At 34.1% G+C, this 26,219-nt stretch overlaps 1 protein-coding gene across 2 annotated transcripts in view; it reads left to right on the top strand.

Moving 5' to 3' along the window:
• Positions 1 to 17: 17 nt before the first annotated feature.
• The window catches only part of LOC145277850 (dihydroorotate dehydrogenase (quinone), mitochondrial-like), a 90,400-nt gene continuing 64,198 nt past the window's right edge, over positions 18 to 26,219 (top strand). For both annotated transcript variants that reach the window (XM_080129794.1, XM_080129795.1), the window contains exon 1: positions 18 to 173. In XM_080129794.1, coding sequence (XP_079985920.1) covers positions 144 to 173 — 30 coding nt within the window. In that variant the 5' untranslated portion in view covers positions 18 to 143. The remainder of the gene's footprint in view (positions 174 to 26,219) is intronic.

The raw sequence follows: 26,219 nt of genomic DNA on the forward strand, positions 1-26,219 counted from the left end.
GTTGTAAGAATAAATATTATAATTTGATTTTCAGCAACTAATTAAAATATATTTGAAATGAATTGATGTAAGCGGTTATGTTAGACTTTGAAAACAGCACATGGACACTTATGTAATCACAGACACATTTAAAGCAGACCGCGATGAACCCAGAAGGTTGGACGCTTTTTATGGTAAGCTATGTTTTCTCTTAAAAGTCTATGATTAAATGATGACACTCGTTATCAATGAAAAATAGTTTTTTTTATTAAACGTAATAAAAAAAAAAAAGAAATCGTGTGAAAACACGATTTCTTTTTTTTTTTTTTTTAAATATTGTTACGCTTTTTTTCTTTGTTTAATTAAACTTTAATTTATTTCATTTTAAAAGGTTTATTTAAATTCATTTCGATTCATGTAAGTTTCTGAAACCATAAATATAATGATTGCTAAATAGATCTAAATATTAACGAGCGAATATAAACCTGTAGAGTGAAAGTAAAATTGAAAGAAAAAGCCGGTTCAGGTGGTTTGAATGACCTCCTGATTTCTCCTTCGGCGGAAAACAAAGTTTTGTCTCAAGTAAAGAACACATGCTACTTCAAAGTCTTCTTAAAACTGTATTTTAACTTTTGTTATTAAAAACTCGATATTCTTGTGGCGGTCTTTTTTTTTTTTTTTTTTTAACTTTTAGCAAACCAGAATTGGTTTGCTTTTTTGTTTTGTTTTGTTTTGCCGACGATCTTAAATATTGCACATTAGATTGATATTTGTTCTTTATTTTCATGATGAAATTAATCTATTTATTATTATTACTAGTAGTATACACTTTTATTTTTTCTTCGTCCAAATAAATCAGATCTTATGACTAGAACAAACAAAACATCCGCAATGATCGTGCAATTGTTTTATTTATATTTTTAAAATCTAATTTTTTTAAATAATTTTCGTGGCTTAGTCGGGGATGCCCTTTTCTCTACCCTGCAACCTCTCTCCCACAGAAGAGACGTTGCGAGCCTATCCTTGTTTTATCGTTATTTCCATGGCAGGTGCTCGTCTGAACTCCAATCTCTGCCCCCCCCCTCGCCAATCTTTCACGAAAAACACCCGTCTAGCTGAATCCACTGTGAAAAATTTCCCCCACTCTTTATCTGTGCCTAAATCAAAACGTGGATTCCATGAACAAAGCTTCTTTCTGTGGAACTCTGTTCCGTCTGCCTGTTTCCCACCTGACTACAACTTGGATGTGTTCAAGTCCAACGTTAACAAATTCCTAAGAGGGCGGTTCGTTGAACCGCCCTCTTAAGTAAACACTTCATCAAATCTCCACACTAACGTACTGTACTTGCAATAACTCTTATCTCTGAGTGGCTTCCGGGCCTTGATAAGTGGTGACTGGTGACCACCGTGTAAAAAAAAAAAAAAAAAATAAATAAATAAAAATAAAAAATTTAAGTTAATATTAAAATTAATAAAATAATCGTTGATTGATCTTCAGAAAAAAGCAAAAACATTTCGTCTGCTGAACAATCCGAAGATTAAAAGATAATATCTTAATTTGACGTCTTTTTTGTAATCCAATCCTGTATCGCAATCCTAGATTTTAACCCGATCATTTTTCGTTATATATATATATATATATATATATATATATATATATATATATATATATATAAACACACACAATTATTATTATTATTATTGGCACTTGTACAGTTTAGTAAAAACATTAAAAAATGAAAATATCGAAAAAAGGTTATATTGTACGTATCCGTTTTGGACTAAAGATCTCCGAAAAAAATGTCATTTAATTTGATCGAGTAGTTTTTTTTTTTTTCTTCTTTTTTTTTACAGCGGAAAAACACGTTCTTATGAGAGCGCGTTAAAGTCAGCCATTGTGAAATTTGCTGAACCTGAACAACATGCCACGGGGAGATAACTCAATGTAAAGTGCCGACACTCCTTTAAAATCTTTAATTCTAGCTTTTCTTCCTAAAAATCGAACCTTTTGCTCGGTATCATAACAAATTGTTTTTTCGCTGTAAAAAAAAACAAAAAAACTACTTGATAAAATTAAGTGAAATTTTTTTTTTTTTTTTTTTTCGGAGAACTTCGTTTCATAACGGATACGTGAAATATAACCTTTTTTCGATATTTTCATTTTTTAATGTCTTGACTAAACTGTACAAGTACCTTCTGACGTTTCATAAACCACGTGCAAAGCAAAGTGGCATTTAAATCCGAATCAATTATTTCGATTTTTGTTCACAAAATTATAAGCAATCATGGCAAAGAAATTTCATTTATCATAATATTCACAAATATTGTTTGTTTTCCTTGCATTATTCGGCAGTTCCTGGATATGACCTTAAACTATATCCAGTGGTGGTGAGACCCCAGCTAGCGGGCTTTGGGGAGTGTGGAGCCACTCTTTAATTGCGATTGCTCCCAGGTCCACTCTGACCAAAAATTTTCTTTAAAATCTTTGGATTTGGCAATAAATAACCTGAAAAGGGTTGATATGCCGTAAAACAAAAACAACTAACCAACCATTATTCGGCAGGATTGTCGTTTTAGTTATAATTAATAAATGTGTAATTAGCAACAGTTAAACTAAAATCAGTACTGGTTGAAAAGTGGCGGACGTGACTACTTATCTCAACTCAACTGATGTTTAATTTTGAACAGAAAGCAAAAATAAATCAATTAAAAAAATAAAAATTAAAATTAACAATTTAAAAAGGAAGTTTGAAGAGATGTTTTTTTATTATTAGAGTTATCAAGCAATATCTCGGGTCTGTTTCACTAGGTGTAGCATCAGAACTTTTTGGGAATTTTTGACGCCTTAACTGTGAAAAAATTAATTTCCAGCAAAGAATCAATGACCGCTCAGATCGAGAAGGGAACAATGCACTTACCTTAGGTTGCAAAAGAATTGCCCCCTTCTGCGACGTAACCGTCTTGTAGTATCTTCGCCAGACGAAAGTGGAAAAGATTTACTTTCAATCGCCGGCAACTGAATCAATTTGTGGTGAAGAAAAAGAGAAAAAAGACAAGGGAATCTCCCCTCTTATATAATGGAAGGATCAGATGATTAACTATCACGTGATCCGGAGCACAAAATAAAACTTTAAAAGGGTGAATAACAACAATTCTTCTTGGTTAGTATTCAAGGTAAGTGCACACCGATCCTTCTCTTCTCTAGCAATCATTAATCCTTTTTTTCACACGATCCCCAAGAAAGAGAAAAAAAGAAAATGCGTGGAAAAACAAAGGATATAAAGCCATGCAATTACTTAATATAGTTAATGTATTAGTATTTTTTTTTTTATTTTATTTTTTTTTTTTTTGGAGTCCCTAACTATTCTGGGAGGAGGCTAGGCCTACCTCGTCGTCGTCTCTTAGGTGCACAATCTGTACAATACCACTTCTGCCTTTCCGGAGGTGGAGAAACAATTCCCACACACCTGAAGTGACACCAGTCATCACAACCGTCACAACAGATCATATCCTGATCACCTTGCGGGGAACTGCACACACAACAAAGCCAAATCACCTCTTCTTCCTGAGAAGGAGTCGATTGAAGGGAAACTGCACCATCGACCGATGCAGGGATGGACTGATCCTGACTCTTGCTGTTTAAAGAGAGCTCAAGTGGAAAGAGGTTCTTCAATGAGTGAATGTGTGCTGCCTTACCTTTGCAGACCTTACTACACCATCCTCACCATAAAACATTTCCAATATAATACCGAGAACCCAAAAGGGTCTTGGTTTAAGAGGACTTTTAACTAAAATGACATCTCCGACCTTAAGCCTGTTCCGGAAAGGCACCCTTGAACGGCCCAGGGGCTTCTCTCTGAGACTTAAGAGGTATTCTTCATACCATAGTGCTCTGAACTTCTCCAGACACTGGTTTCATACCTGCATGGTCCTGAGAAGCTTCTCTCGATTTGGAGGGAGGTGGGAAGAAAAATCTTCCTCATTTAAACTCAAAAGTAGTCCAGGACTTTTATTGGGCCTCAGAAACATGTTTGGAGTTACTGCCTCCAGCTCAGTCTCCGCGGATTCTCGATAAGTTAGAGGGCGGTTGTTAATTGCCCTTTGTATATCCGATACTATGGTTAGTAACGTGAAATAATCTATCTCACCTCTACCAACCACCTTATGCAGACAATTTTTAATTGTCTGAATACTCCTCTCCCAGACCAAGGCGAAAATAGAGGGATAGGGCAGAATTTAATCAGACACGAGCCAAACTTCTGTTGATAATCGTGGCTTAACATCAACCTCTTAAATAACCGCCCACCTCCTATGAAGGTCTTAGCATTGTTACAGTAAATGGCTGTTGGAACACTATGGAGGTTTGTAAAACGTACCAAAGCCTGCAAAAAGGACAACACGCTCATGTCTGGTACCACCTCAACATGTACAGCCCTGATACTGAGACAGGTGAAGATGAGTAGATACATCTTCACCACTTTAGCCCCTTCCTTAACCCAAAGATGGCCCGTAAAATCTACTCCCGTGTGTTTGAAGGGAACCTCCAGTTCAACACGTGAAGCAGGCAAGCTGGCCACATTGGGGGGCAATACTTGTCTGGTATTGTACTTGCGGCACAGTGCACATGAAGCCAGGACTGTTTTCACTGCTTGTCTCCCCTTGGGCACCCAGTAACCACACCGTCTTAACTCTGCCAAAGTGGATGCAACCCCCAAGTGTTGACACCTTGTATGCGCATCCATTATTATAAGCCGAGTTACTGGGTGATCTTTTGCTAACAGAACAGGGTGTTTAACTTCCGGGTCGAAATGGAGAGACCTTGCAATTCTGCCACCTGACCTGATAAGACCCTCACCATCAATGAACAGGTCGAGATCACGCACCAAACCCGGAACTGTCCTACCTGAGGAATCCCACAGGAATGCTAGTTCCTCAGCATATCTCTGGCGCTACATCGTTTTTATCAGCAGAACGGCTGCAAGCCTTTCCGTGTCAGCTTCTAACCGATGCAGCCAATGGATGAATCTGAGGACCAAGGAAGTCACTCTCAATAGCTTGGTCAAGGAAGAAAATCTTTCGAGAGGAAGAACTGTAGGTGGTTCCTGTAGGATGGCAGCATTCCAAGAAGAACGGGCCACCACTTGGCTGTGCTGGCTGAGGCATAGCAACTGCTGTGCAGCCCATGGACTGATCCCGCTACTTAACCAATCCCAACCAGTACACCAGAATTGAAGGCAAGCCTTGAACCTTTTCAAAGTTAACCCCCTAGTGATCAAATCGGCAGAATTCTCAGTTGTTGAGACATAACGAAATGAGGGCGAGAAACCTAGTGTGGCTTCCAACTCAGCACTCATCTGTTGGATGTCCTTCAGTCTATTCCGGGCAAAGAGGTTTCTGCTTACAATTGTTCCGGAAATCAACCAAGAGAGGACCACCTGCGAATCTGTGACTACATGAATCTCAGAGGGAGAGAACGCTCCAAAATTCCTCAAACTAGGCAGGCACCGGAGAGCCAAAAACACGGCCATAAGTTCTAAGGTGTGTAGAGTTTTCTTTTTCAAGGGAGCCACCCTAGCTTTTGCAAACACCAGACCAGATTGGCAATTTTGCACTACATATGCTGCGAAGCCATATGCCTCTGGAGATGCATCGCAGAAAAGAAAAAGTTTGCCAGCCTCATTCTCGCTGAGTGCTCTTCTGGGGAAGGAGATGGTCTCCAGCTCAGAGAGGTATTCCGGTGGAACCGTTACATCCCATCCCAATCCCTTCTTCCAAAGTTCACTCAACAAAATACGGCCACGTAACGAAACCGGTAGGCACAATGATAACGGGTCATAGACTCTAGCTGTCTCGCTGAGGATCCGTCTCTTTGTAAAGGCACTAGAGTCGCACTTAACAGCTGCTACACAAAAGGTGTCTGAGAGAGGACAGTATCTATATCTAAGCACCTTCTCCCATTTGTTGCCATGTCACTCAGGGAACCATGCTCCTGCATTTTGTTTTGAATCGCCACATGGTTAGAATTACAGGACTGCAGTTCGAATCCTTCCTGACGCAATCGTTCCCGGGTGAGAGTGTATAATTGGCACAGTTCATCGGGATCATCATGTGACATAACCAAATTATCCACGTAAAACCGATTCTCCATTATGGATTTACAATTATCTATGGGAAACTGTGCTGCATGGTATTTAAGGACATAATATAAATGGACTAGCAGCATACCCAAAAATAATTGTGTTGTATCTGAAGCAGCGTAGGCGACCTCCTTCTTTTAGGAAAAAACAGAACTTATTCCTGTCCGATTCAAGCTTCAGACGGATCATTAAGAAGGCCTTTTTAATATCTGCTAACACGACGTGCTTATTAGCACGAAAGGTAAGTAACAAATCTAGTAGGTCACTAGTAAGATTTATTCCCTGGTAGGTAGCCTCGTTAAGGGAAGGAGAGTCACCAACTTTGAGGCTGCAGTTGAACACTGGCCGAATCTTAGTAGTGGAGATAGGGTCCGATTTCAGGACAGACCTGTGCGGAATCCAGACAAACTATCCGAACCGTTGAGGAGGCACGAAGATTTCCTCTATAATTCCATCCCGTTCCTGCTGATGGAAAACCTTCAAATATTCATAATAAAGTTGCCTCTTCTCCAATCTCTGCACGACACGTTCCAATATTCGCAGAGCCACTGCATGGTTGGAAGGAACACAAGATCTTATCGTCCTCCCATGGCAACTGAACGTAATATTTGTTATCCTTGAATGAAATAGACTGTCGAAAGAGAGCAATCTTCTGTTCATCATAATTAGATAGTTCCTGTTCTTCAATACCCAGTGACTCCACACTGAATATCTTCTCCAAACCCCTTTGTACATCACTTTCAGGGAAGAAATCACTTAGAGGGTCTTCATAGGTGCCCTGAGACTCCAGCACAAAACATAGGTGAGATGGGTTGACCTCAGCAGTCAACGCAAGTACAGCATCGAAGGTAAGGCATTCTGAGTTCTTGTCCACAGAATGGTCAGTATGTAAAAACTGCTTTACTTCACCGAAGGGGACGAGTCCTATTGGTGTCAAAAATGCCTGTCCAAGCAAACAAGGAACCAATTGAAGGCTCCCTAAATGTTGAATAACATCCAGCCCAATTATTCCATGAATTGGAATAAAATTTGTGCCTCTGTTAAATCTGGCGGCTAAGGGACATTTGAGGCGTTCAAATTCATCCAAAATAAAATCCAGATTCTCGATGTATACCGAAATATCAATGTTTTCGTGTACCAACACCGTCAGGGAAAATGGACAACAGGATCCAATGCTAGCCTCCAATGCTACCTCTTTAAAACGCCTGTCACAATCTCCAAGGATGGTAGTCAGCCTAATTTCACAATCATGTCCAATGGACTCCAAGTGACCGAGGGGGTCCAAGACCTTACTGGACAAATAAGTCCGTCCACTGCTTGTGTCCAATAAACAGTTGACGGAAACACTTTTGTCACCCCTACCAAAGGTAACACACAAAACAGGGGGATGAATTTTCCACTATAGGCTGAGTTGGACTGAATAGAGGAATCTCTCCGTGAAGTACCGGATCTAGGTCCTGAAGGTACATTCCCTAAGGCCCTCCCCCCGCATACTGTTACAAGCCGAGCCAGGGATCTTATCCCCCTTAATAAGGAGACGTTTAACCGCTTCCTTAGTATCTCTCAGAATTGATGACAAGGTGGGGATTCTCCTACCCGAAATTAAGATCAACTCCCCCTTGACCTCCTTGGGGAATTTTGCAAAGAGAATCTTGGCCATAAGCCGAGCCCCAGAAGAAAGCTCGTTTGAAAACGAACAGTCGAAGGAGCCCTCCAACTCAGCCAATAGGGAGGCTACTTTGGATATGTAGTTAGCCAGGGCAGTAACGGATCTGTCCTGTTTACAGGAAAAGTCTAATATGTCTTGGAAGATGTTATCTATTATTTCATCTTCATCGAAGTACTCGCTCTTCAGGACCAAAAGAGCCACCTTATAATTTCTGTTGCTGATGGAAAGATGATTAATCAACAACAGGGGTTGGCCAGACAGTGAACACTTCAAAAAATTCAGCCTTTCAGCATCATTGGCCATGCCAGCTACACAATTCTCAAAACGCGACAAGAAATCCTTGAAGCTCATAGGGTTAGATTGCATGTCCAATCCATCGAAGGTGGGTCCCGTGATCTGAATTTGAGGTGGTTTTACAGTAAATGAGGCCCCAACTCTTCCAACTTCTGGGGAACAAGGAAGACTCGGAGAGTCCATGGCCACTGGGAGGAGCTTTAACTCAAGATGTTCTATTTCTCTTCGGATTCTCAGGGTGTGTGCAAGAGACTTCCTCTCAATTTGAATCCAATCCTCTTCCTCAGGAGATTGAAGTTGGATTTTACTAACACATATGTCTACTTCAGTCAAATATTCCTCCACCGATTTCTGCAGTGCAGAGAAGGATTTAACAGAGAGTTCATCCTCCAGATTGGCCATCTCCAGAATCGTTCGGATTTTAGTCCAAAGAAGAGAAATTCTCTTCCTTAAATCTGGTTGACTCGCATCCATGTTAGTATAGGGTTTCTTTCGCAAATATGTGAAAAAATTAATTTCCAGCAAAGAATCAATGACCGCTCAGATCGAGAAAGGAACAATGCACTTACCTTAGGTTGCGAAAGAATTGCCCCCTTCCGCAACATAACCGTCTTGTAGTATCTTCGCCAGACAAAAGTGGAAAAGATTTACTTTCAATCGCCGGCAACTGAACCAATTTGTGGTGAAGAAAAAGAGAAAAAAGAGAAGGGAATCTCCCCTCTTATATAATGGAAGGATCAGGTGATCCGGAGCACAAAATAAAACTTTAAAAGTGTGAATAACAACAACAATTCTTCTTGGTTAGTATTCAAGGTAAGTGCACGCCAATCCTTCTCTTCTCGAGCAATCATTAATCCTTTTTTTCACATAGCACAAAACCGCGAATAAAATATAAGAAAACTCGTAATTGCTCTTTTTAAAGTTGGTTGTTTATTTTCTTTGTGGAATATAATACCAAAATAAACTATTAAAGTTGTTTAAAAAAAATAATAGAAATATTATTTTAAAAAAAAACGTGTTTACAAAGTGCCTGCGTGCGTTCATGCATCCATTTTTTTTTAATGTAATGAAATCAATTTAATTTTACGAGTTAAATATTTTTCAATTTTTAAACTTAAAAAATCTATCAAAATTTTTCTATTGTTTCAATTTTTACGATATTTTCAGGGTCAATATGAAATTTTATGCTCTTTCCAATAAACCAAATATAATATTTTAGACAAAGGTTGTTTTTTTTTTAAGCCATCCCCCCCCATTTTGAAATGTCTATTAAAATTTCAATAATTAATTTACTCACCAAAGTTTTATATATCACAAATTGAAGATAAAAGATCAATAAATAAAATATTCTAATTTCAAATAAAAAAGTGTTTGTTTTTTTTTAAATTAATCTGTAAAAAGTTCAAAGTGAAAAATCTTTCTTTTTTTTTTAAGTGGAAGCTTATGTTATGCTTAGATTGTCAAGTAAATATTGGACGCTGACAATTTTTTTCTATTTCATTCAATGTCTTCTTTTTTTAGATATTTAAAAAAAAAATTCACTCGATGAAGAATTAAAATATATTAAATCAAAAATTCATGTATTTCTTTGAGAAAAGAAAAAAAATTTGACTTTTTTTTTTTTTTTTTTTTAAGGCAAAAATTTATATGTAAAATGTGACTATTTTTTATTTATGGGGACACATTTCTTCACGCACAAGGCTAGACGGCTAACATGAACGTGTGGTTTTTACGTCCTTCTGTCCATCCGTAGTTCAAAACAAGAACAAACACTGCTTTGGCATTTCGCTAAAACCGTAAAAATGCTTCCGTAATGGCGGCCTTTTCAAATAGTTGTTTAAAAAAAATTCTTTTATTTAAAAAATACATGGAATTTAAAATGTAGATATGGATAAATTCTTAACAATGAAGAATGGAAGTACCCATTGAATAGTATTTTTATAGGTAAGTGATTTTTGGAAATTTATATATACATATATTTTATCAAAGCAAGTTAAAATTCGTTGATTTTCTTTAAATCTTTTTTTAAAGAAAACCGATTAAAAAAAAAAAAAAAAAAAATTGCATGATTTGCTATTAAACCGGTTATTTTTTTTTTTAATTTGGTCTTTGTTCCTTTAATTGAAAAAAAAAAATTAGGGTTTGAATTACATTTTTCAAGTAGTTATAAGCTTGGAAAGATAGGAGGTCGAATTATTCAATTTTTTATCACGCATTTTTAATGTCAGTTTCTGACACTGCCAGTGTTTCGCTTATATGTAATTTTGATAACTACACATTGAATTATTTTCATTAAGCCTTTAGAGATGCAAGATGAACGTCTATATATATTATAAGTCAACAACGTAGCACGGAAGGAAAACAAAGCTTCTTTTAACAAAACAACGAAAAGGTTTATTTTAATGACAGCAAGGTGAACAGTGTTCAAGTGAGAAAAAGTTTAAAGTTCTTTGTGCTGTCGAAGGCCGGCCAGCAGTTGATCTTCAAGATCATCAGTGCTGATGTGAGAAATTCCATATACAGTCGCCATCTTTCTTGTTTTGTTTGGCCGCCCACGCAGTTTAGTGGTTGGCTGTCATTGGTTAATTTTGAATGTGTCAGGTGATTTGATTGGCGTGCTTTTTGTATCATGCTTTTACTTTCAGTCCACACAGGAACTCGGCAAGTGGATGGACTCAAAACCCAGAGGCTCCTACACTGGAGGGAGCCACGAGAATTCCTTCTTGTTGTATCACCAAACAGTTGATGAACAAGGAACCACATCTCTACAAGCAGAGACAACTTTATACTGCTGAATCTATCCAAATTAAGGATGACATTCAAGAACAGTTCTTCATGTTTATTTACTGAATATTGGATCTTATCTCAATTCATCTAGAGTCCCAAGTGACTCACATTATGTCTAATCATAGGCGCCAATATTCTGGCTGAGTCCACCATGAACATTCATGAATCCTTTTGAGGAACGAAAAACTAACATTTCGACAATAGGAATTCATACTAATGGCTCCAGGCGTATGGAAGCAAAACTGGCCACCGTTTTGCAAATGGACTATACCAGAACCAATAAACTTTTATTGCTGTTAAATAAATTTTGAGTTTGAAAGGTATGGCTTTTGTATTTATGGATTCTTTTACCTCTGCAGGGAGTAAATTGGGATGTGAGAAATAATTTCTTACACACTTTCTTTTTTTCTTTTTTTTTTTTTTTTTTGGAAAAACGGCTAGTTTTAAATATTATCAGTTTTTTGCATAACGATTAGTTTTTTTTAATATAATTTGTGACAAATTCTTGATTTAAGACGAGCAGATTCCTAGTGTTCTTTTTTTGTTATTTTTTTCATAATTTGAGCAAATTATTGTTGATAAGTTTTAACATAATTCTTAGAAACCTTAGTTTGTTAACTTAAAAAAAAAAAGAAGGAAAAAGATAAAAATTTCTGTTTCATTGGATCAGAAAAGTATTTTATTTCATTAATGTTAACTTCTGTTGCTAAAAACTAATAAGACTTTTATAAGTTTCGATTAACGATATGTTTGCACTCATACAAAAGTAAGAAAAAAAGCAATTCGAATTCTTCTTACATTTGAAATTGCGTTAGATAATAATTTAATTCAACCTTGAAATTGGGGTCGTAAGTTACTAGCGTATTATAATTGCATTTTTCGAATTAAAATCGCATGTGGATCATTTGTTTGTGACTAAATTGTGAAAAAAGACAAACTTCAGTTCAAATTCTGTAGACGTAAAAAAAAAAACCCCCCAAAAAAACGCAGGAGTAAAGAAACCATTAATGATCTTTTTCCGTAATTTAAATGTTTAAATGTAAAAGTCAAAGTATATTTGAATGTGTTTATCTTCACGCATTGGATATGATTTAATTTTTAAATTAATTTATTGATTTTAATTGAGATAATGTTTGATTTGTGATTAATGCCATATTTTGATGTTGAATTGTTTGTGTTGTCAGTTTTCAAATGATAATGTGAGTTGAAATTATATTAAAAATAGTGGAAAGGAAAGGGTTTAATCCCCCCTCCCCCATTTTTCAGTTACAGACCTCAACATTTCAAGAAATTTGGTAATTTCGCCACCATTTATTTATTTTTCAAGCTATTCTCATGAAATTTGGCAGTCTTATGTAAAATTGTGTGCTCTTTCTGATTATGCAGTCAAATCTAATGTATCTCTTTACCAGAAGTCATGAATTATAAATTCAGATGTACAAATTTAAAATTTTTTAAAAACTGGCGCATGGTATCATACAGTGGGTGTCTATTTATAAACAAAACTAAGTATTATAGTGGTATTTAAATATAGCTTTATTGAGAGCAGGCATTTTCCTGCCTCCTCATCAAAGGAGAGTTTAATCTTGGGTGTAGCCATTGAATGCCTAAAGAGCATTCATGGCCGGTATTTACTACTCCCTTCAAAGAAAAAAAAAAAACATTGAGTATATATGAATTAATCTCAGAAATATATCAAAGAAAAATTTTCATATAGATTTTGAATTTCTCGAAAAGATGGAAATTCCCATAGTCGACCAGAATTTATGCATTTTGGGACCAGTCCAATTGTTAATTTTGTTAATCCTCTCTATCTGGCACAAAATATACCTCTATTTTCTGCGATGCAACCCTAAATCGTATTTTACATGAATCCTCGATGTAACTTTCACAGTGCCAGGATACCAGGAATCCTGATAAGCAACAACTATATAATCACCAGTTGATGGTATTTTTTGTCATTTCTATTCTGTTGTTTTACTGAAAATTCAATTATGTAAACAAAGAAATAAAACGGTAATTTTTTTACCTTGTTTCTACCTTAACGTTTAAAATTACTTCTATAGGTTTTAAAGTATGCTGAAAACGAATATCGCATTTAAATTTCTGCAAATAAATAAAGATATTAAGCAATGTCATTTCTTATGTTATCGCTGGTGGCCATCTTGATACACGCAAGCGCAACCCCGAGAAAGTATGCACAAACGCGCATACCAAGATGGCCACCAGCAACAACGTAAGAAATTACATTGCTTAATATCCGGAAAGCTACTTATTTGCAGAAAATTTAAATGCGATATTTGTTTTCAATATACTCGAAAACCTATAAAGGTAGTCATTTTAAAGAAAAATGTTAAGGTGGAAACAAGGTAAAAATTTACAAAATGCATCACAATGAAATTCTTTATCGAACCGCCTAATTATTCGTATTATTATTATTATTATTATTTAGATATCCTGTTAAAAAAAAAACAAAAAGCGGGGTTGTTTTACAGATTCGAAAAAATAGTCTTAACAATGAATTAAAAATAAATTCAAGTTTCACAATATCTTTTTTTATTTAATTGTTAAGTAAAAGTACAGAATAGTTAACAAAAACACCTTTCCTTCACCATGTTAAGAATGGGTTTCTAAATAATAATGTTATTATTTCAGCATGGAAGCATAAGTGCAAAAGTACCTTTTATTTGTTATGCTTTTTTGTTTTTTGACCACTACAAAATACACAATTCTACCTTAAGTACAAATAAGTAGTTAAACGCATGTACTTAGTACATTTTGTTGTTTTTTTAACGCTTTTAGTGCACGTGTACTGAAAGCGTTAAAAACAACAAAATAGTATTATTTGGAAATCAAATTTGAAAAACTTGAAAATAATGTTTTTAAATTGACAAACTCAGAATAAAAAATGACTAGTCTAGTAAGACGAAAGCAGAAACGGTTTTCTATTTTTAAGAGAATGCTTTAGTCAGCTCAGTGCATGACGCACTTAGCGACCGTTTTTCCCTAAGCGAATTTGATTTCCATAAAAGATAACACTTGAAATAAAATCCCGCGCAATTAATAATTATCAAATATTTACATATTATACATGAAAATAATTCTGAAACTATTATTTATATGAAAATGGATGATATATGCAGATTTATCTCATCAATTTTGAAATATTCTTTGTCAACTTTGCTCGGTCGTAACTTTGCTTCCTATCATCGTAAAAATAAAAATCAAACACCAGTAGAGATGGACTTCTTTGTTTATATAGCCTGTCAAATTTCAGCCATATCCAATCAAATTTAACCCTGCGCATGTGTCTCCAAACGTAACGTATAAAATGAAAACATTGAAAAAAGTGTTTCCCTTTTTGTCATTTTTTTGCCAATTTTTCATTTTTAACTTGGAGCATAAAAATATTGAACGCATAAAAGCAAAATAAATTAACATCATTGGAATGCTTATTTTATCCTCTTTCCGTCAATATAATTCTTTTAAAAACTGACCAACAAATAAAAAAGATATGACTTGTTGAAGCACATTAGGTATGTAATATTGCCGATGTCCACGAAAATACAGCATACGCTTGTAATGCTATGTTATTTTATTGATTGTTCTCTAGGGACGAAATATGGCCCTAAAGGAATTAATGACTAAGTGTGAAGCCAAAAAGCATAAATAGTGCTGTGAAGTGGTTAGAAGTTAACAACTCATCACCAGATATTTCAAGGCCTAAGAGACTGTAATTAGATTGGTTGAAGAATCTGGACGATCTGTTGAACCTAATTCTAATCAAGATTCCAGATGAGGAGAAATCGCATCTTTGTGAGATTTCAGAAGGGTTTTCTTCAGAAATCGAAGAAAAATTGTTATCGTTGAAATTGAAATTAGATGCCCCTCAAGTTGTTCAATCTTCGACGGTTATGCCCGTAAAAATGCAACTGGACTGTCCAAGGTTTTCCGGAACATCCATAGATAAGTTTTCGTTCAGAACCTTTCTGAATAAATTCAAATTTTGTACAGATAATTTGAATAAGGCTGACAGATTGTTAGTGCTTGAATCAAAACAGGATGGTGATGCTTTTGATATAATCTCCAGTCTAGTTGTAACATCAGATAATTATGATGTAGCCGTGAAATTGTTAAGGGAAAAATATTTAAATCCAGATTTAATTAAAAATCGGGTTTTTGTGGAAATTATTCCTACTCCTTCTCTTATAACGGATTTTAAAATTTTTAAGGTAATTTCTCGAAAAGGTTAAGAGAAATTTGACAGAACTTGATAAGTCTTACGGGACTGACTTTTTTACTGAGGGTGGACCCTTAGCCCACATATTATTTGCCAAATTTCCTAATGTTATAAGGAGAGAATTAATGAGTAGAAGTGGTGAAAGATTCCCTTCTCTAAATACTATAATATGCCATGTATTTGAAATTACGGAATATTTATTAGCCGCCCTGCTCAATGGTCAGCAGAAAATTGGCGCCTTCTTCACCTAAGATAAAATCCAATATGGCGTCTCCTTCTCCACATGAGGTGAAGACCACTTTATTATGCAAGCTGTGCGAAGCTACAGATAATTTGATTAAGAATTTGATATAATGGACTGATCCAACACCCCTCAAATGAATGGACTGTTACGTCTATAAAAAGACAAGCAAACTCTCCTCACGTGGGAGACAGAATTTAGTACTAAGCTGTCAATGGACGCTTAGAAATGTGTGTATCTTTTTACCTAAATAAACCCTTTCTGTACAACCCTAGTAATGACTTGTTATTCATATAAGCTACGATATAACAACTGGCGACAAAGAATTCAAACGAAACTCACTAAAAAACAAAGCGAAGGAATAAGCACACAAGAAGATTAACAAGCAGAAAACAAAAGAAATCCAAAGAAGGAAGAAAAAAGGAAAAACTTCGACAGAGCCAACATTTAAAAAGTAAGTGTTTCAGTCGGTTACAGTCCTAAAAAAAAAAAAAAAAGAAATTGACATTTTGAAGCGAACATTTTTTTGAAAAGAAATTTAAAAAAAAAAAAAAGTGTCCATTTCAAGTTTTATTCGGCTGGAAGTGTTTTTTTTTTTTCTCTTCTCTTCGGAAGGACATTGTGCTTTTAATTCATTGAATTTATAGGACATATGAGTTAATCTTTTGTTTAATTGTGTGTTTTTGTAAAAAAAAAAAAAAAAAAAAAAAAATTTTTTTTAACATGGAGCAGTTAGCGGAATTCACTAGAACTATGCAATCGGCATTGTTTGCGCAACAAAAGCAAATGGAATTACTTCAGCAACAGCAGTTGAAGCAAAGCGAAATACTACAGAGTATTTTAACGCAGCAGAAAGACTGTCGTTTCACTCCTGAAGGAATAGCAAATTCTTTATCCGAATTTGTATACGAGCCGACAAATGGGTTAACTTTTCCGGCATATTTTCGGAGATACGAAAATATTTTTGCTAAGAGATGTCAGTCTTGGACAGACGAAGAGAAGATTATCCTTCTTCTTCAAAAACTTGGATCTCAGGAAAATACAAAGTATATGAATTTTATCCTGCCAAAGAAACCTGAAGAGATTTCTTTTAGTGAAACAATAAAAATATTGTCAAACATTTTCAGTGAACGAGATAGTCTATTCTATACACGTTATAAATGTTTAAATATCACGAAGCAGGAGGATGAAGATTTTATTACTTATGCAGGGAAAGTGAATGCTCATTGTGAATCCTTTAAATTAAAAGACCTCAAAGAGGATATGTTTAAAAGTCTAATCTTTGTGCAAGGTTTAACAGCCTCTAAAGATAAGGATATTCGTTCAAGGATATTATCCATTATGAACCAAGACACAGAAATAACGTTACAAAAAGTTACGGAAGAGTGTCAGAAACTGTTAAATTTAAAGCAGGACAATACAAGCATCGAAAGAAAAAATTTTGAAGAAAAAAATATGGAAAAAAAAATGGAAAGGGTGATGAAATGTGCACACGAAAAATCCTGTAAGACATGTGGGGGAAAAAAACCACTTCACTAAAGATTGTTACTTTAAATACAAAATATGTAACAAATGTAATAAAAAAGGCCATAAATCAACGGTATGCAGGAAAGGAAAATACCGAAAAGCAGAAATAAAGACCATTGGTTCTAAAAATGAGTCTAGGTGTGATAAAAGAAAATATATTAAAATTAAAATTAATGGCTGTAATGTGAACTGTCTTCTAGATACGGGAAGCGACATAAGTATAATTGACGAAGTAACTTGGAAGAAAATTGGGTTTCCAAAGTTACAAAATACAAAAAAAATTGCCAGAAGTGTGTCTGGAAATAAACTAAAATTTAAGGGTGAATTTTTTACCAATGTGTCTCTAAAGAAGAATGCTGTGAAAACCAAGTTATATGTCGTACCGGGGAAAAATTCTAATTTGTTCGGTATAGACTTAATGATTCTTTTTAATTTATGGGGAAAACCCATAAGCTCATTTTGCAATAAAGTAAGTCTGGCGGGTTTAGAAAAGTCTAAACTACCAGGAAAGTTTATTGACGAATTAAAAAAAGACTTTAAAGAGGTATTCTCTGAAGGTTTGGGTTGCTGCACGAAAACGGAGGTGAAATTTGAACTAAAGGACAAAGCTAAACCAGTTTTCAAACCCAAAAGAAAGGTTCCATATTCAGCATTAGAAACTATAGAGAAAGAATTAAAGAGACTTCAAGATATTGGAGTAATAGAAAAAGTGGACTACTCTGAATGGGCTTCACCCACGGTTTACGTTAAGAAGAAAAATAATAAAATCAGGGTATGCGCGGACTTTTCGACAGGTCTAAATGATTGTCTCAAGGAGCATAACTACCCGCTTCCTACCCCAGAGGAAATTTTTTCGAAGTTAAGCGGAGGAAAAACTTTTACAAAAATTGATTTGTCTGAAGCGTATTGGCAAGTAAAAGTCCAGGAAGATTGTGCTAAGTACCTGACATTAAATACCCATAAAGGACTATTTTCACTAAAACGTTTGCCTTTTGGTTTAAAAGTAGCCCCAAATTTGTTCCAGCAAATTATGGATACAATGCTAGCAGGTTTGGATTTTGCTATGGCTTATCTAGATGACATCCTTATAAGAAGTAAAAATGTGGAAGAGCATAAGATCCACATTGGCAAAGTATTCGAGAGAATATCAAACTATGGATTGAAAGTGGCTCTCGAAAAATGTAATTTTGGGATGGACAAAATTGAATATTTGGGACAAGTGATTGATCGAAATGGTAGAAAACCTAATCCTAATAGGACTGAAGCAATCAAAAACATGCCTAGACCAGAAAATATAGTGCAGCTACAGTCATTTTTGGGACTAGCAAATTATTATAATTCTTATATCCCAAATATGCATGAACTAAGAGCACCTTTAAACGAATTATTGAAAAAGAATAAAAAATGGCTTTGGACAAAAGAATGTGATGAAGCATTCCTAAAGATTAAAAAATGTCTGTTATCGGATTTAGCACTAGCTCACTACGATCCAAAAAAAGAATTAATTGTAGCAGCAGATGCGAGCGAATACGGTTTAGGTGCTGTGCTACTACACAGACTCAAAGATGGATCGACTAAACCAATTATTCATGCCTCAAGGGTTTTGCTACCCGCAGAAAAAAAATTATAGTCAGATAGAAAAAGAAGGTCTGGCAATTGTATACGCCATGAGGAAATTTCATAGGTTCATCCATGGAAGATTTTTTATATTGGAAACGGACCACAAACCTTTGTTATCGATTTTTGGTTCCAAAAAAGGAGTTCCTACTCATACAGCTAATAGGTTACAAAGATGGAGCATGATTCTGTTAAACTACAATTTTAAAATGAAACACCTAGCATCCAGCAAAATTGCACATGCAGATGGTTTGTCCAGGTTGATCCCAAATAAAACTGAATTACTTGAAGAAACTGTTATAGCTGCACTAAAAGAAGAAAATGAACTAACAGATATATTAATAAATACTGTTAGGGAACTTCCGGTAACACTTGAGGAAATAAAGAAAGCAGCAAGAACAGATGAATACATTAACAAGATAAAAAAACAAGTGGGACAAAAAGAAAAGAAGAGGAAAGGATTAACAGTTTTTCCATTTTCAAAGTGCGATGAAACTCTAATGTACGCAGATAGAGTGGTAATACCTCAAGTATTACAGAAGAGAATTTTAAAAGAATTCCACATGGGACATCCTGGAATCTCCAGAATGAAAGCACTAATGAGAGCATATACGTACTGGCCTGGAATGGATCAGGACATAGAAAAAATGATAAAATTATCATTAAGACGCAACCTTGGCCTAAAACAGATATACCATGGACGCGGATCCATATAGATTACGCAGGACCTCTAAAAGGATATTATTACCTGGTAATAGTAGATAGCATGTCGAAATGGCCAGAAATTTTTAAATTCAAACATCCTACAGCGGCAAACACAATAAAGGCGTTGGACGAGGTATTTGGGCGTTTTGGCGTACCAAAAACAATTGTTAGTGATAATGGCACCATGTTCAAAGGTCAAGAATTTAAGATCTACTGTGAGTCACTGGCCATAGAGCATGTCACAACACCAACTTATAGCCCTCGATCTAACGGACAAGCTGAAAGATTTGTCGATACGTTTAAACGAGCATTAAAAAAGAACGATAACATCGACACGGAAGAAAAAAGTCTTCAGAAATTTTTAGGAGTGTACAGGATAACGCCTAATCCGAATACAAATGCAAATTTATCCCCAGCGGAAATAATGTTTGCCAGAAAAGTGCGCTCTGTGTTCGACCGGTTAATTCCGAGTAAAAAAGTAAAAAAAAGTGTAAAAGATAATGGATGATACAAGATATACAAGGACGGGGATAAAGTTTTTTTCAACAATTATCGGGTAGGGAAGAGTTTTTGGGAAGAAGGCATAATCTCAAAAAGAATTGGAAGAATGGTCTACATTATAAAAGGTCAGACATTTTCCCACAAAAAACATATAAACCAACTCAGACCCCGATATATTGAAATAGTTAAAAACAATGAAGTACCGATGGAAGTACTGTATGACATTTTTCACATAGAGCATCCAAAAAAGGAAGCACCAGTAACTGAAAATACAAGTCACTCTCCAAAATCCAAAAATTCGCAAACGCAAATTTTAAGGAGAAGAAAAAGAAAAAGAACTGAATTTTTTGGACAAAGTCAAAAAAGAAAAAAATGGTGAAGCGAAATTCTAGGGAAGAATTTAGCTTGGGAGGAAGGTGATATAATAGACTGATCCAACACCCCTCAAATGAATGGACTGTTACGTCTATAAAAAGACAAGCAAACTCTCCTCACGTGGGAGACAGAATTTAGTACTAAGCTGTCTTAGAAATGTGTGTACCTTTTTACCTAAATAAACCCTTTCTGTACAACCCTAGTAATGACTTGTTATTCATATAAGCTACGATATAACAGAATTGTAGTAAATTTCCTTCCTTCGAAGCTAAATGCTAAAGGGCCAAACAATCGAAATTATGTACTCGGTGTCTGGGTGAACACTTAGATGCAGTTTGTCGAGGAAGTAAGGGGTTTCTTTACTTTTGTGCAGTCTGTGGATTAAAAAGCCACTTTAGTGTCATGTGTCCAGGGGGAAATAAGTCCTTTGTGGGCAGAACAACATATTCTGGACAACAGTTTAATGGTGTTGTTGTTTTGAGGAAGATGGCGTCTACAATGGTGACAATGAAGAAGGCAAATTTTAAATGTAGCTATCGTCGCCATAGGAGAATCTTATAGTGGCTAGCCATTTTTCAAAAGAAAGCGAATAAATTTGTGAACGATTATTCAGCTTTAACAATTTATTTTTATTGATGGGCAAAACATTTTTTGATAGGTGGGCAAAAAAATTGTTTTTTTTTTTTTTTTTTTGTTTTTTAGTTGAGCAAAAAATACTTGATACATTTCCAAAACGTCACATTTTCTGTTAGTGACATCACTTGTTTTAAATAAACTTTATTTTTGTCTTAATTCTTGTAAAGTTTTACACCCCTCAATAATTTTTGTTTATCTTTCATTAAAGTTTGCATATTTGAAAGTAATTTGATGTTCAGAATCTAAGCCATAACATTCTCCAAAACGAATAATTATAAGTATCTAACTGTAGATATGAGTGTCAAACGCCCTCTTTAAAAACAAAAATCCCTTAATCTTACCTTTAACCCTAGGTCTGAGTGGCAAGCTTCCTCCTACAATCTTCTTTGCTCTAACATTGAAGCTAAGTCTGAGTGGTAAGCTCCCCACCAAACAAAATTCGTCTATATGTTTCATATAAGCATCTAAAAAACAAAAAAATAAATCCTTCCTTAAAAATGCAGTTTTCTAACTTTTTTTCTTTAAATTTTAAGGAATTGCAACATATTTATTTGGAAACTTATTTATTGAACTTTTCAGTGGCATATTCTGATTCCTAGCACAAAAATACACTTATATGGTAAATTTCATTGCTTAATCTTGTGTTTTAACAAAGATATAACATTTTTACTGAAAAAGTAGTGTAAAAAATGTGACAAAAAAACATATGATCTTAAAGAGGGGAAAATATCCAAACATGCAAGGCTCAAAAATAGTATTAACTTCCTTATTTTTGATTGGATTTAAAAAATTAAAAAAGATTCTTTCTTAGTTCAAGCTCTTTCAATATTGAAATATTTTAAGCCATTTACATTTTTTTTAATGTGTATTGCTACCTTGACCACTAGACTGTAAATGACAAAAAAACAGTTGTGATTACCAAACATAGCAATAACATGCACAGTCTTGTGAACTCACTCACATACAGACAAAACAGTACTTTCTAGTCTAGAAACTTTGAATGCTTTTCTTAATTTTTTATGATTGGTTGTTCCAATGGCAGATTGGAAGGAGAGGATGATCTGTGGCCAAGTCTCCAAATCACATGCATGATTGAAAATAACTAACTGGCACCACCCTCATTGCTATGGCATTCACAAGTTGAAATTTAATTTGATTTTTTACTTTTGTTTAACCCAAACAAGGTATATTGTCACTTGGTCATAAGTCCCTTATTTATTTAGGACTAGCTGTACAGGGGCCATGTGAGGAGATGAGCGAGATATCTGTTCACATTACATTTAAATTTCTGTACAGTCAAAGAAGCAGGAAACAGAAGTCTAGCAGTCCAAGGAAAGAAACTAAAGTAGAAGGCTAATTAAATATTTACCATCGAAAATCTAATTTCTGTTCGGTCAGGGGAAGTATAAAACATCTCTTCAATAACTCATGTTCGCGATTGACTTACACGGTTGTTTTATGGTAAAATGGAACTTGACTAAAGAAGCGTTGGCGTTCTGTTCTTCGACAGTGTGTAGAAAGCATTAATGAGTTTGCATTAATATTTTTAGTGTTGTTTTTTTTACTTGCCTTACTTCAAATGTATTCCAGAATAAATCTATCAGTTATTGATTGCAAAAAATACAAAATGTCAATAATAACGAAATGTAAACAACTAATTTCAGTGATTACACTAAGAAATAACACTGTTGTCATATATTTTAGCCAGAATTACTGATTGATTCTGAATTACCAGAGAAAAATTTACTTTATTTTATTATGTAGATTAACAGTACCTGTATTTTTGCTTTCTAATAAATTTTTGTGATTTTTTTTCTTCCCTGTTTTTTAAACAATTATGGACTCATTCCATAGTTAAATATTGGATCATGGAATTTGTTGATTAAACAAAAGAACAAATTTGCAATTATTCTACACCACCAACAGCCAAAAAAAAAAAAACTGATTCACTCTTGGCAAAAAAATAAACAAAAAAAAACTTTAAAAACAGTTTGGTTCAAATACTGTAGACATACCAAACAAAACACTTTAAAATTTATAGTGGAAAATTAGGTTTGATATACCTTCAATGTAACTTGTTGCTGTTTTTATGAACTTACGATGTATACTTATGAATTCCAGACTAAAAATGTAAATATTAACAATATCCATACTTTGTTTCACTCATAGTTTAATATTGAAGCCTGAAACTTCTTGATAAAGTATACTTTCCTGGACAACACCAAGATCCTACTAGTTCTGAAATAAATCACACAAATGTACATGTATTCAATAATATTGAAAATATATTTTACATTAAGCAAGGATTGAATGCATAAATTCTTAAATCAAAATAGGCTTAATCAATCAATAATTGCCACTTCTGGATATCTCAACTTTGAGATCTTGAAATTGACAACTATGAAATCTCAAGATGAAAAAATGATTTTGAGATTGCAATTTATTCTTTTAATTTGCAAAATTATTTTGATCTGTTAAAAAAAATTTCTTTTAACATATGTATTTGTTAGCTTATTTCTTCAAAAAGATTGTAAATTCTGGATATTTATTTTTGTCTCATTGTTTCATATCTCATTTGCATATCTGGGGAAAATATTGCAAGAAATAAATCTGATCCTAAAATAAGTCCAAGATGTTTTTTGGATGTGTGCATAACTCACATGGAAGCAAGTAAAAAAAGTTTTTTAACAGAAGCGGGAACGCTCTGGTGTGTGAATCGGTTAAAACTGAATGCGAAGCAATGGAATTTCAGTTGAAAAGCAAATAAGCGGAAACTGAAGATGACATTAATCAAATGATTGAGCAAGAAGTTAAAAAAGATCAATGTCATGGTCAGAATGTTACTAAATTAGAAGCAAGATTTCACTCCATGTTTTATCTGCAAACTGTCTTCACTATTATCATCAATTCTAGAAGACACTGAGGTGTTGCAACCAAAATTTAACTAGAATCTTTCTATGTTGCCTTGAGAAATTCTTAATTTTCGGAACTTTTACGCAGCAACTACCAAGGAGGAAAGTGGTATAAGCGTAACAATGATGACAAAATCATTGTCTATTAAATGCCTCAGATGAATCGATTCAATCATTATCTATTAAATGCCTCAGATGAATCGATTCAACAGCAAGAAAATGTACCAAATATTCTTAATGCTCTGCAACTGCTTTTGCAGTAGAACAGAAACTGTCACATTTTCTGTTCTACTGGAAGAAGCTGCTCAAAACTAAAGCTCATTCAAATGTGACATCGACATCGTCCTAATACAGCAGATCCATACGACACAGAAGTTTGGACTGAAATAAAAATCTTTGAAATTTGTATCAGTTGCGTTATAAATGTTCAGTTGTGGACTTAAAAATAGAACAATGAATGTTCAGTTGTGGACTTAAAAATAGAACAATAAATGTTCAGTTGTGGACTTAAAAATAGAACAATGAATATTCAGTTGTGGACTTAAAAATAGAACAATAAATATTCAGTTGTGGACTTAAAAATAGAACAATGAATGTTCAGTTGTGGACTTAAAAATAGAACAATAAATGTTCAGTTGTGGACTTAAAAATAGAACAATGAATGTTCAGTTGTGGACTTAAAAATAGAACAATAAATATTCAGTTGTGGACTTAAAAATAGAACAATAAATATTCAGTTGTGGACTTAAAAATAGAACAATGAATGTTCAGTTGTGGACTTAAAAATAGAACAATAAATGTTCAGTTGTGGACTTAAAAATAGAACAATGAATGTTCAGTTGTGGACTTAAAAATAGAACAATAAATGTTCAGTTGTGGACTTAAAAATAGAACAATAAATGTTCAGTTGTGGACTTAAAAATAGAACAATAAATATTCAGTTGTGGACTTAAAAATAGAACAATGAATGTTCAGTTGTGGACTTAAAAATAGAACAATAAATGTTCAGTTGTGGACTTAAAAATAGAACAATAAATGTTCAGTTGTGGACTTAAAAATAGAACAATAAATGTTCAGTTGTGGACTTAAAAATAGAACAATAAATATTCAGTTGTGGACTTAAAAATAGAACAATGAATGTTCAGTTGTGGACTTAAAAATAGAACAATGAATGTTCAGTTGTGGACTTAAAAATAGAACAATAAATGTTCAGTTGTGGACTTAAAAATAGAACAATAAATATTCAGTTGTGGACTTAAAAATAGAACAATGAATATTCAGTTGTGGACTTAAAAATAGAACAATAAATATTCAGTTGTGGACTTAAAAATAGAACAATGAATGTTCAGTTGTGGACTTAAAAATAGAACAATAAATATTCAGTTGTGGACTTAAAAATAGAACAATAAATGTTCAGTTGTGGACTTAAAAATAGAACAATGAATATTCAGTTGTGGACTTAAAAATAGAACAATGAATGTTCAGTTGTGGACTTAAAAATAGAACAATGAATATTCAGTTGTGGACTTAAAAATAGAACAATGAATATTCAGTTGTGGACTTAAAAATAGAACAATGAATATTCAGTTGTGGACTTAAAAATAGAACAATGAATGTTCAGTTGTGGACTTAAAAATAGAACAATGAATGTTCAGTTGTGGACTTAAAAATAGAACAATGAATGTTCAGTTGTGGACTTAAAAATAGAACAATGAATGTTCAGTTGTGGACTTAAAAATAGAACAATGAATGTTCAGTTGTGGACTTAAAAATAGAACAATGAATGTTCAGTTGTGGACTTAAAAATAGAACAATGAATGTTCAGTTGTGGACTTAAAAATAGAACAATAAATAATCAGTGGTGGACTTAAAAATAGAACAATGAATATTCAGTTGTGGACTTAAAAATAGAACAATGAATGTTCAGTTGTGGACTTAAAAATAGAACAATAAATGTTCAGTTGTGGACTTAAAAATAGAACAATGAATGTTCAGTTGTGGACTTAAAAATAGAACAATAAATGTTCAGTTGTGGACTTAAAAATAGAACAATAAATGTTCAGTTGTGGACTTAAAAATAGAACAATAAATTTTCAGTTGTGGACTTAAAAATAGAACAATAAATATTCAGTTGTGGACTTAAAAATAGAACAATGAATGTTCAGTTGTGGACTTAAAAATAGAACAATAAATGTTCAGTTGTGGACTTAAAAATAGAACAATAAATATTCAGTTGTGGACTTAAAAATAGAACAATGAATATTCAGTTGTGGACTTAAAAATAGAACAATAAATATTCAGTTGTGGACTTAAAAATAGAACAATAAATGTTCAGTTGTGGACTTAAAAATAGAACAATAAATATTCAGTTGTGGACTTAAAAATAGAACAATAAATGTTCAGTTGTGGACTTAAAAATAGAACAATGAATATTCAGTTGTGGACTTAAAAATAGAACAATGAATGTTCAGTTGTGGACTTAAAAATAGAACAATGAATGTTCAGTTGTGGACTTAAAAATAGAACAATGAATGTTCAGTTGTGGACTTAAAAATAGAACAATGAATGTTCAGTTGTGGACTTAAAAATAGAACAATGA

Source organism: Euprymna scolopes, chromosome 6 (assembly GCF_053919585.1).
Source record: "Euprymna scolopes isolate OS-2025 chromosome 6, ASM5391958v1, whole genome shotgun sequence".
Classification (NCBI taxonomy): Eukaryota; Metazoa; Mollusca; class Cephalopoda; order Sepiida; family Sepiolidae; genus Euprymna; species Euprymna scolopes.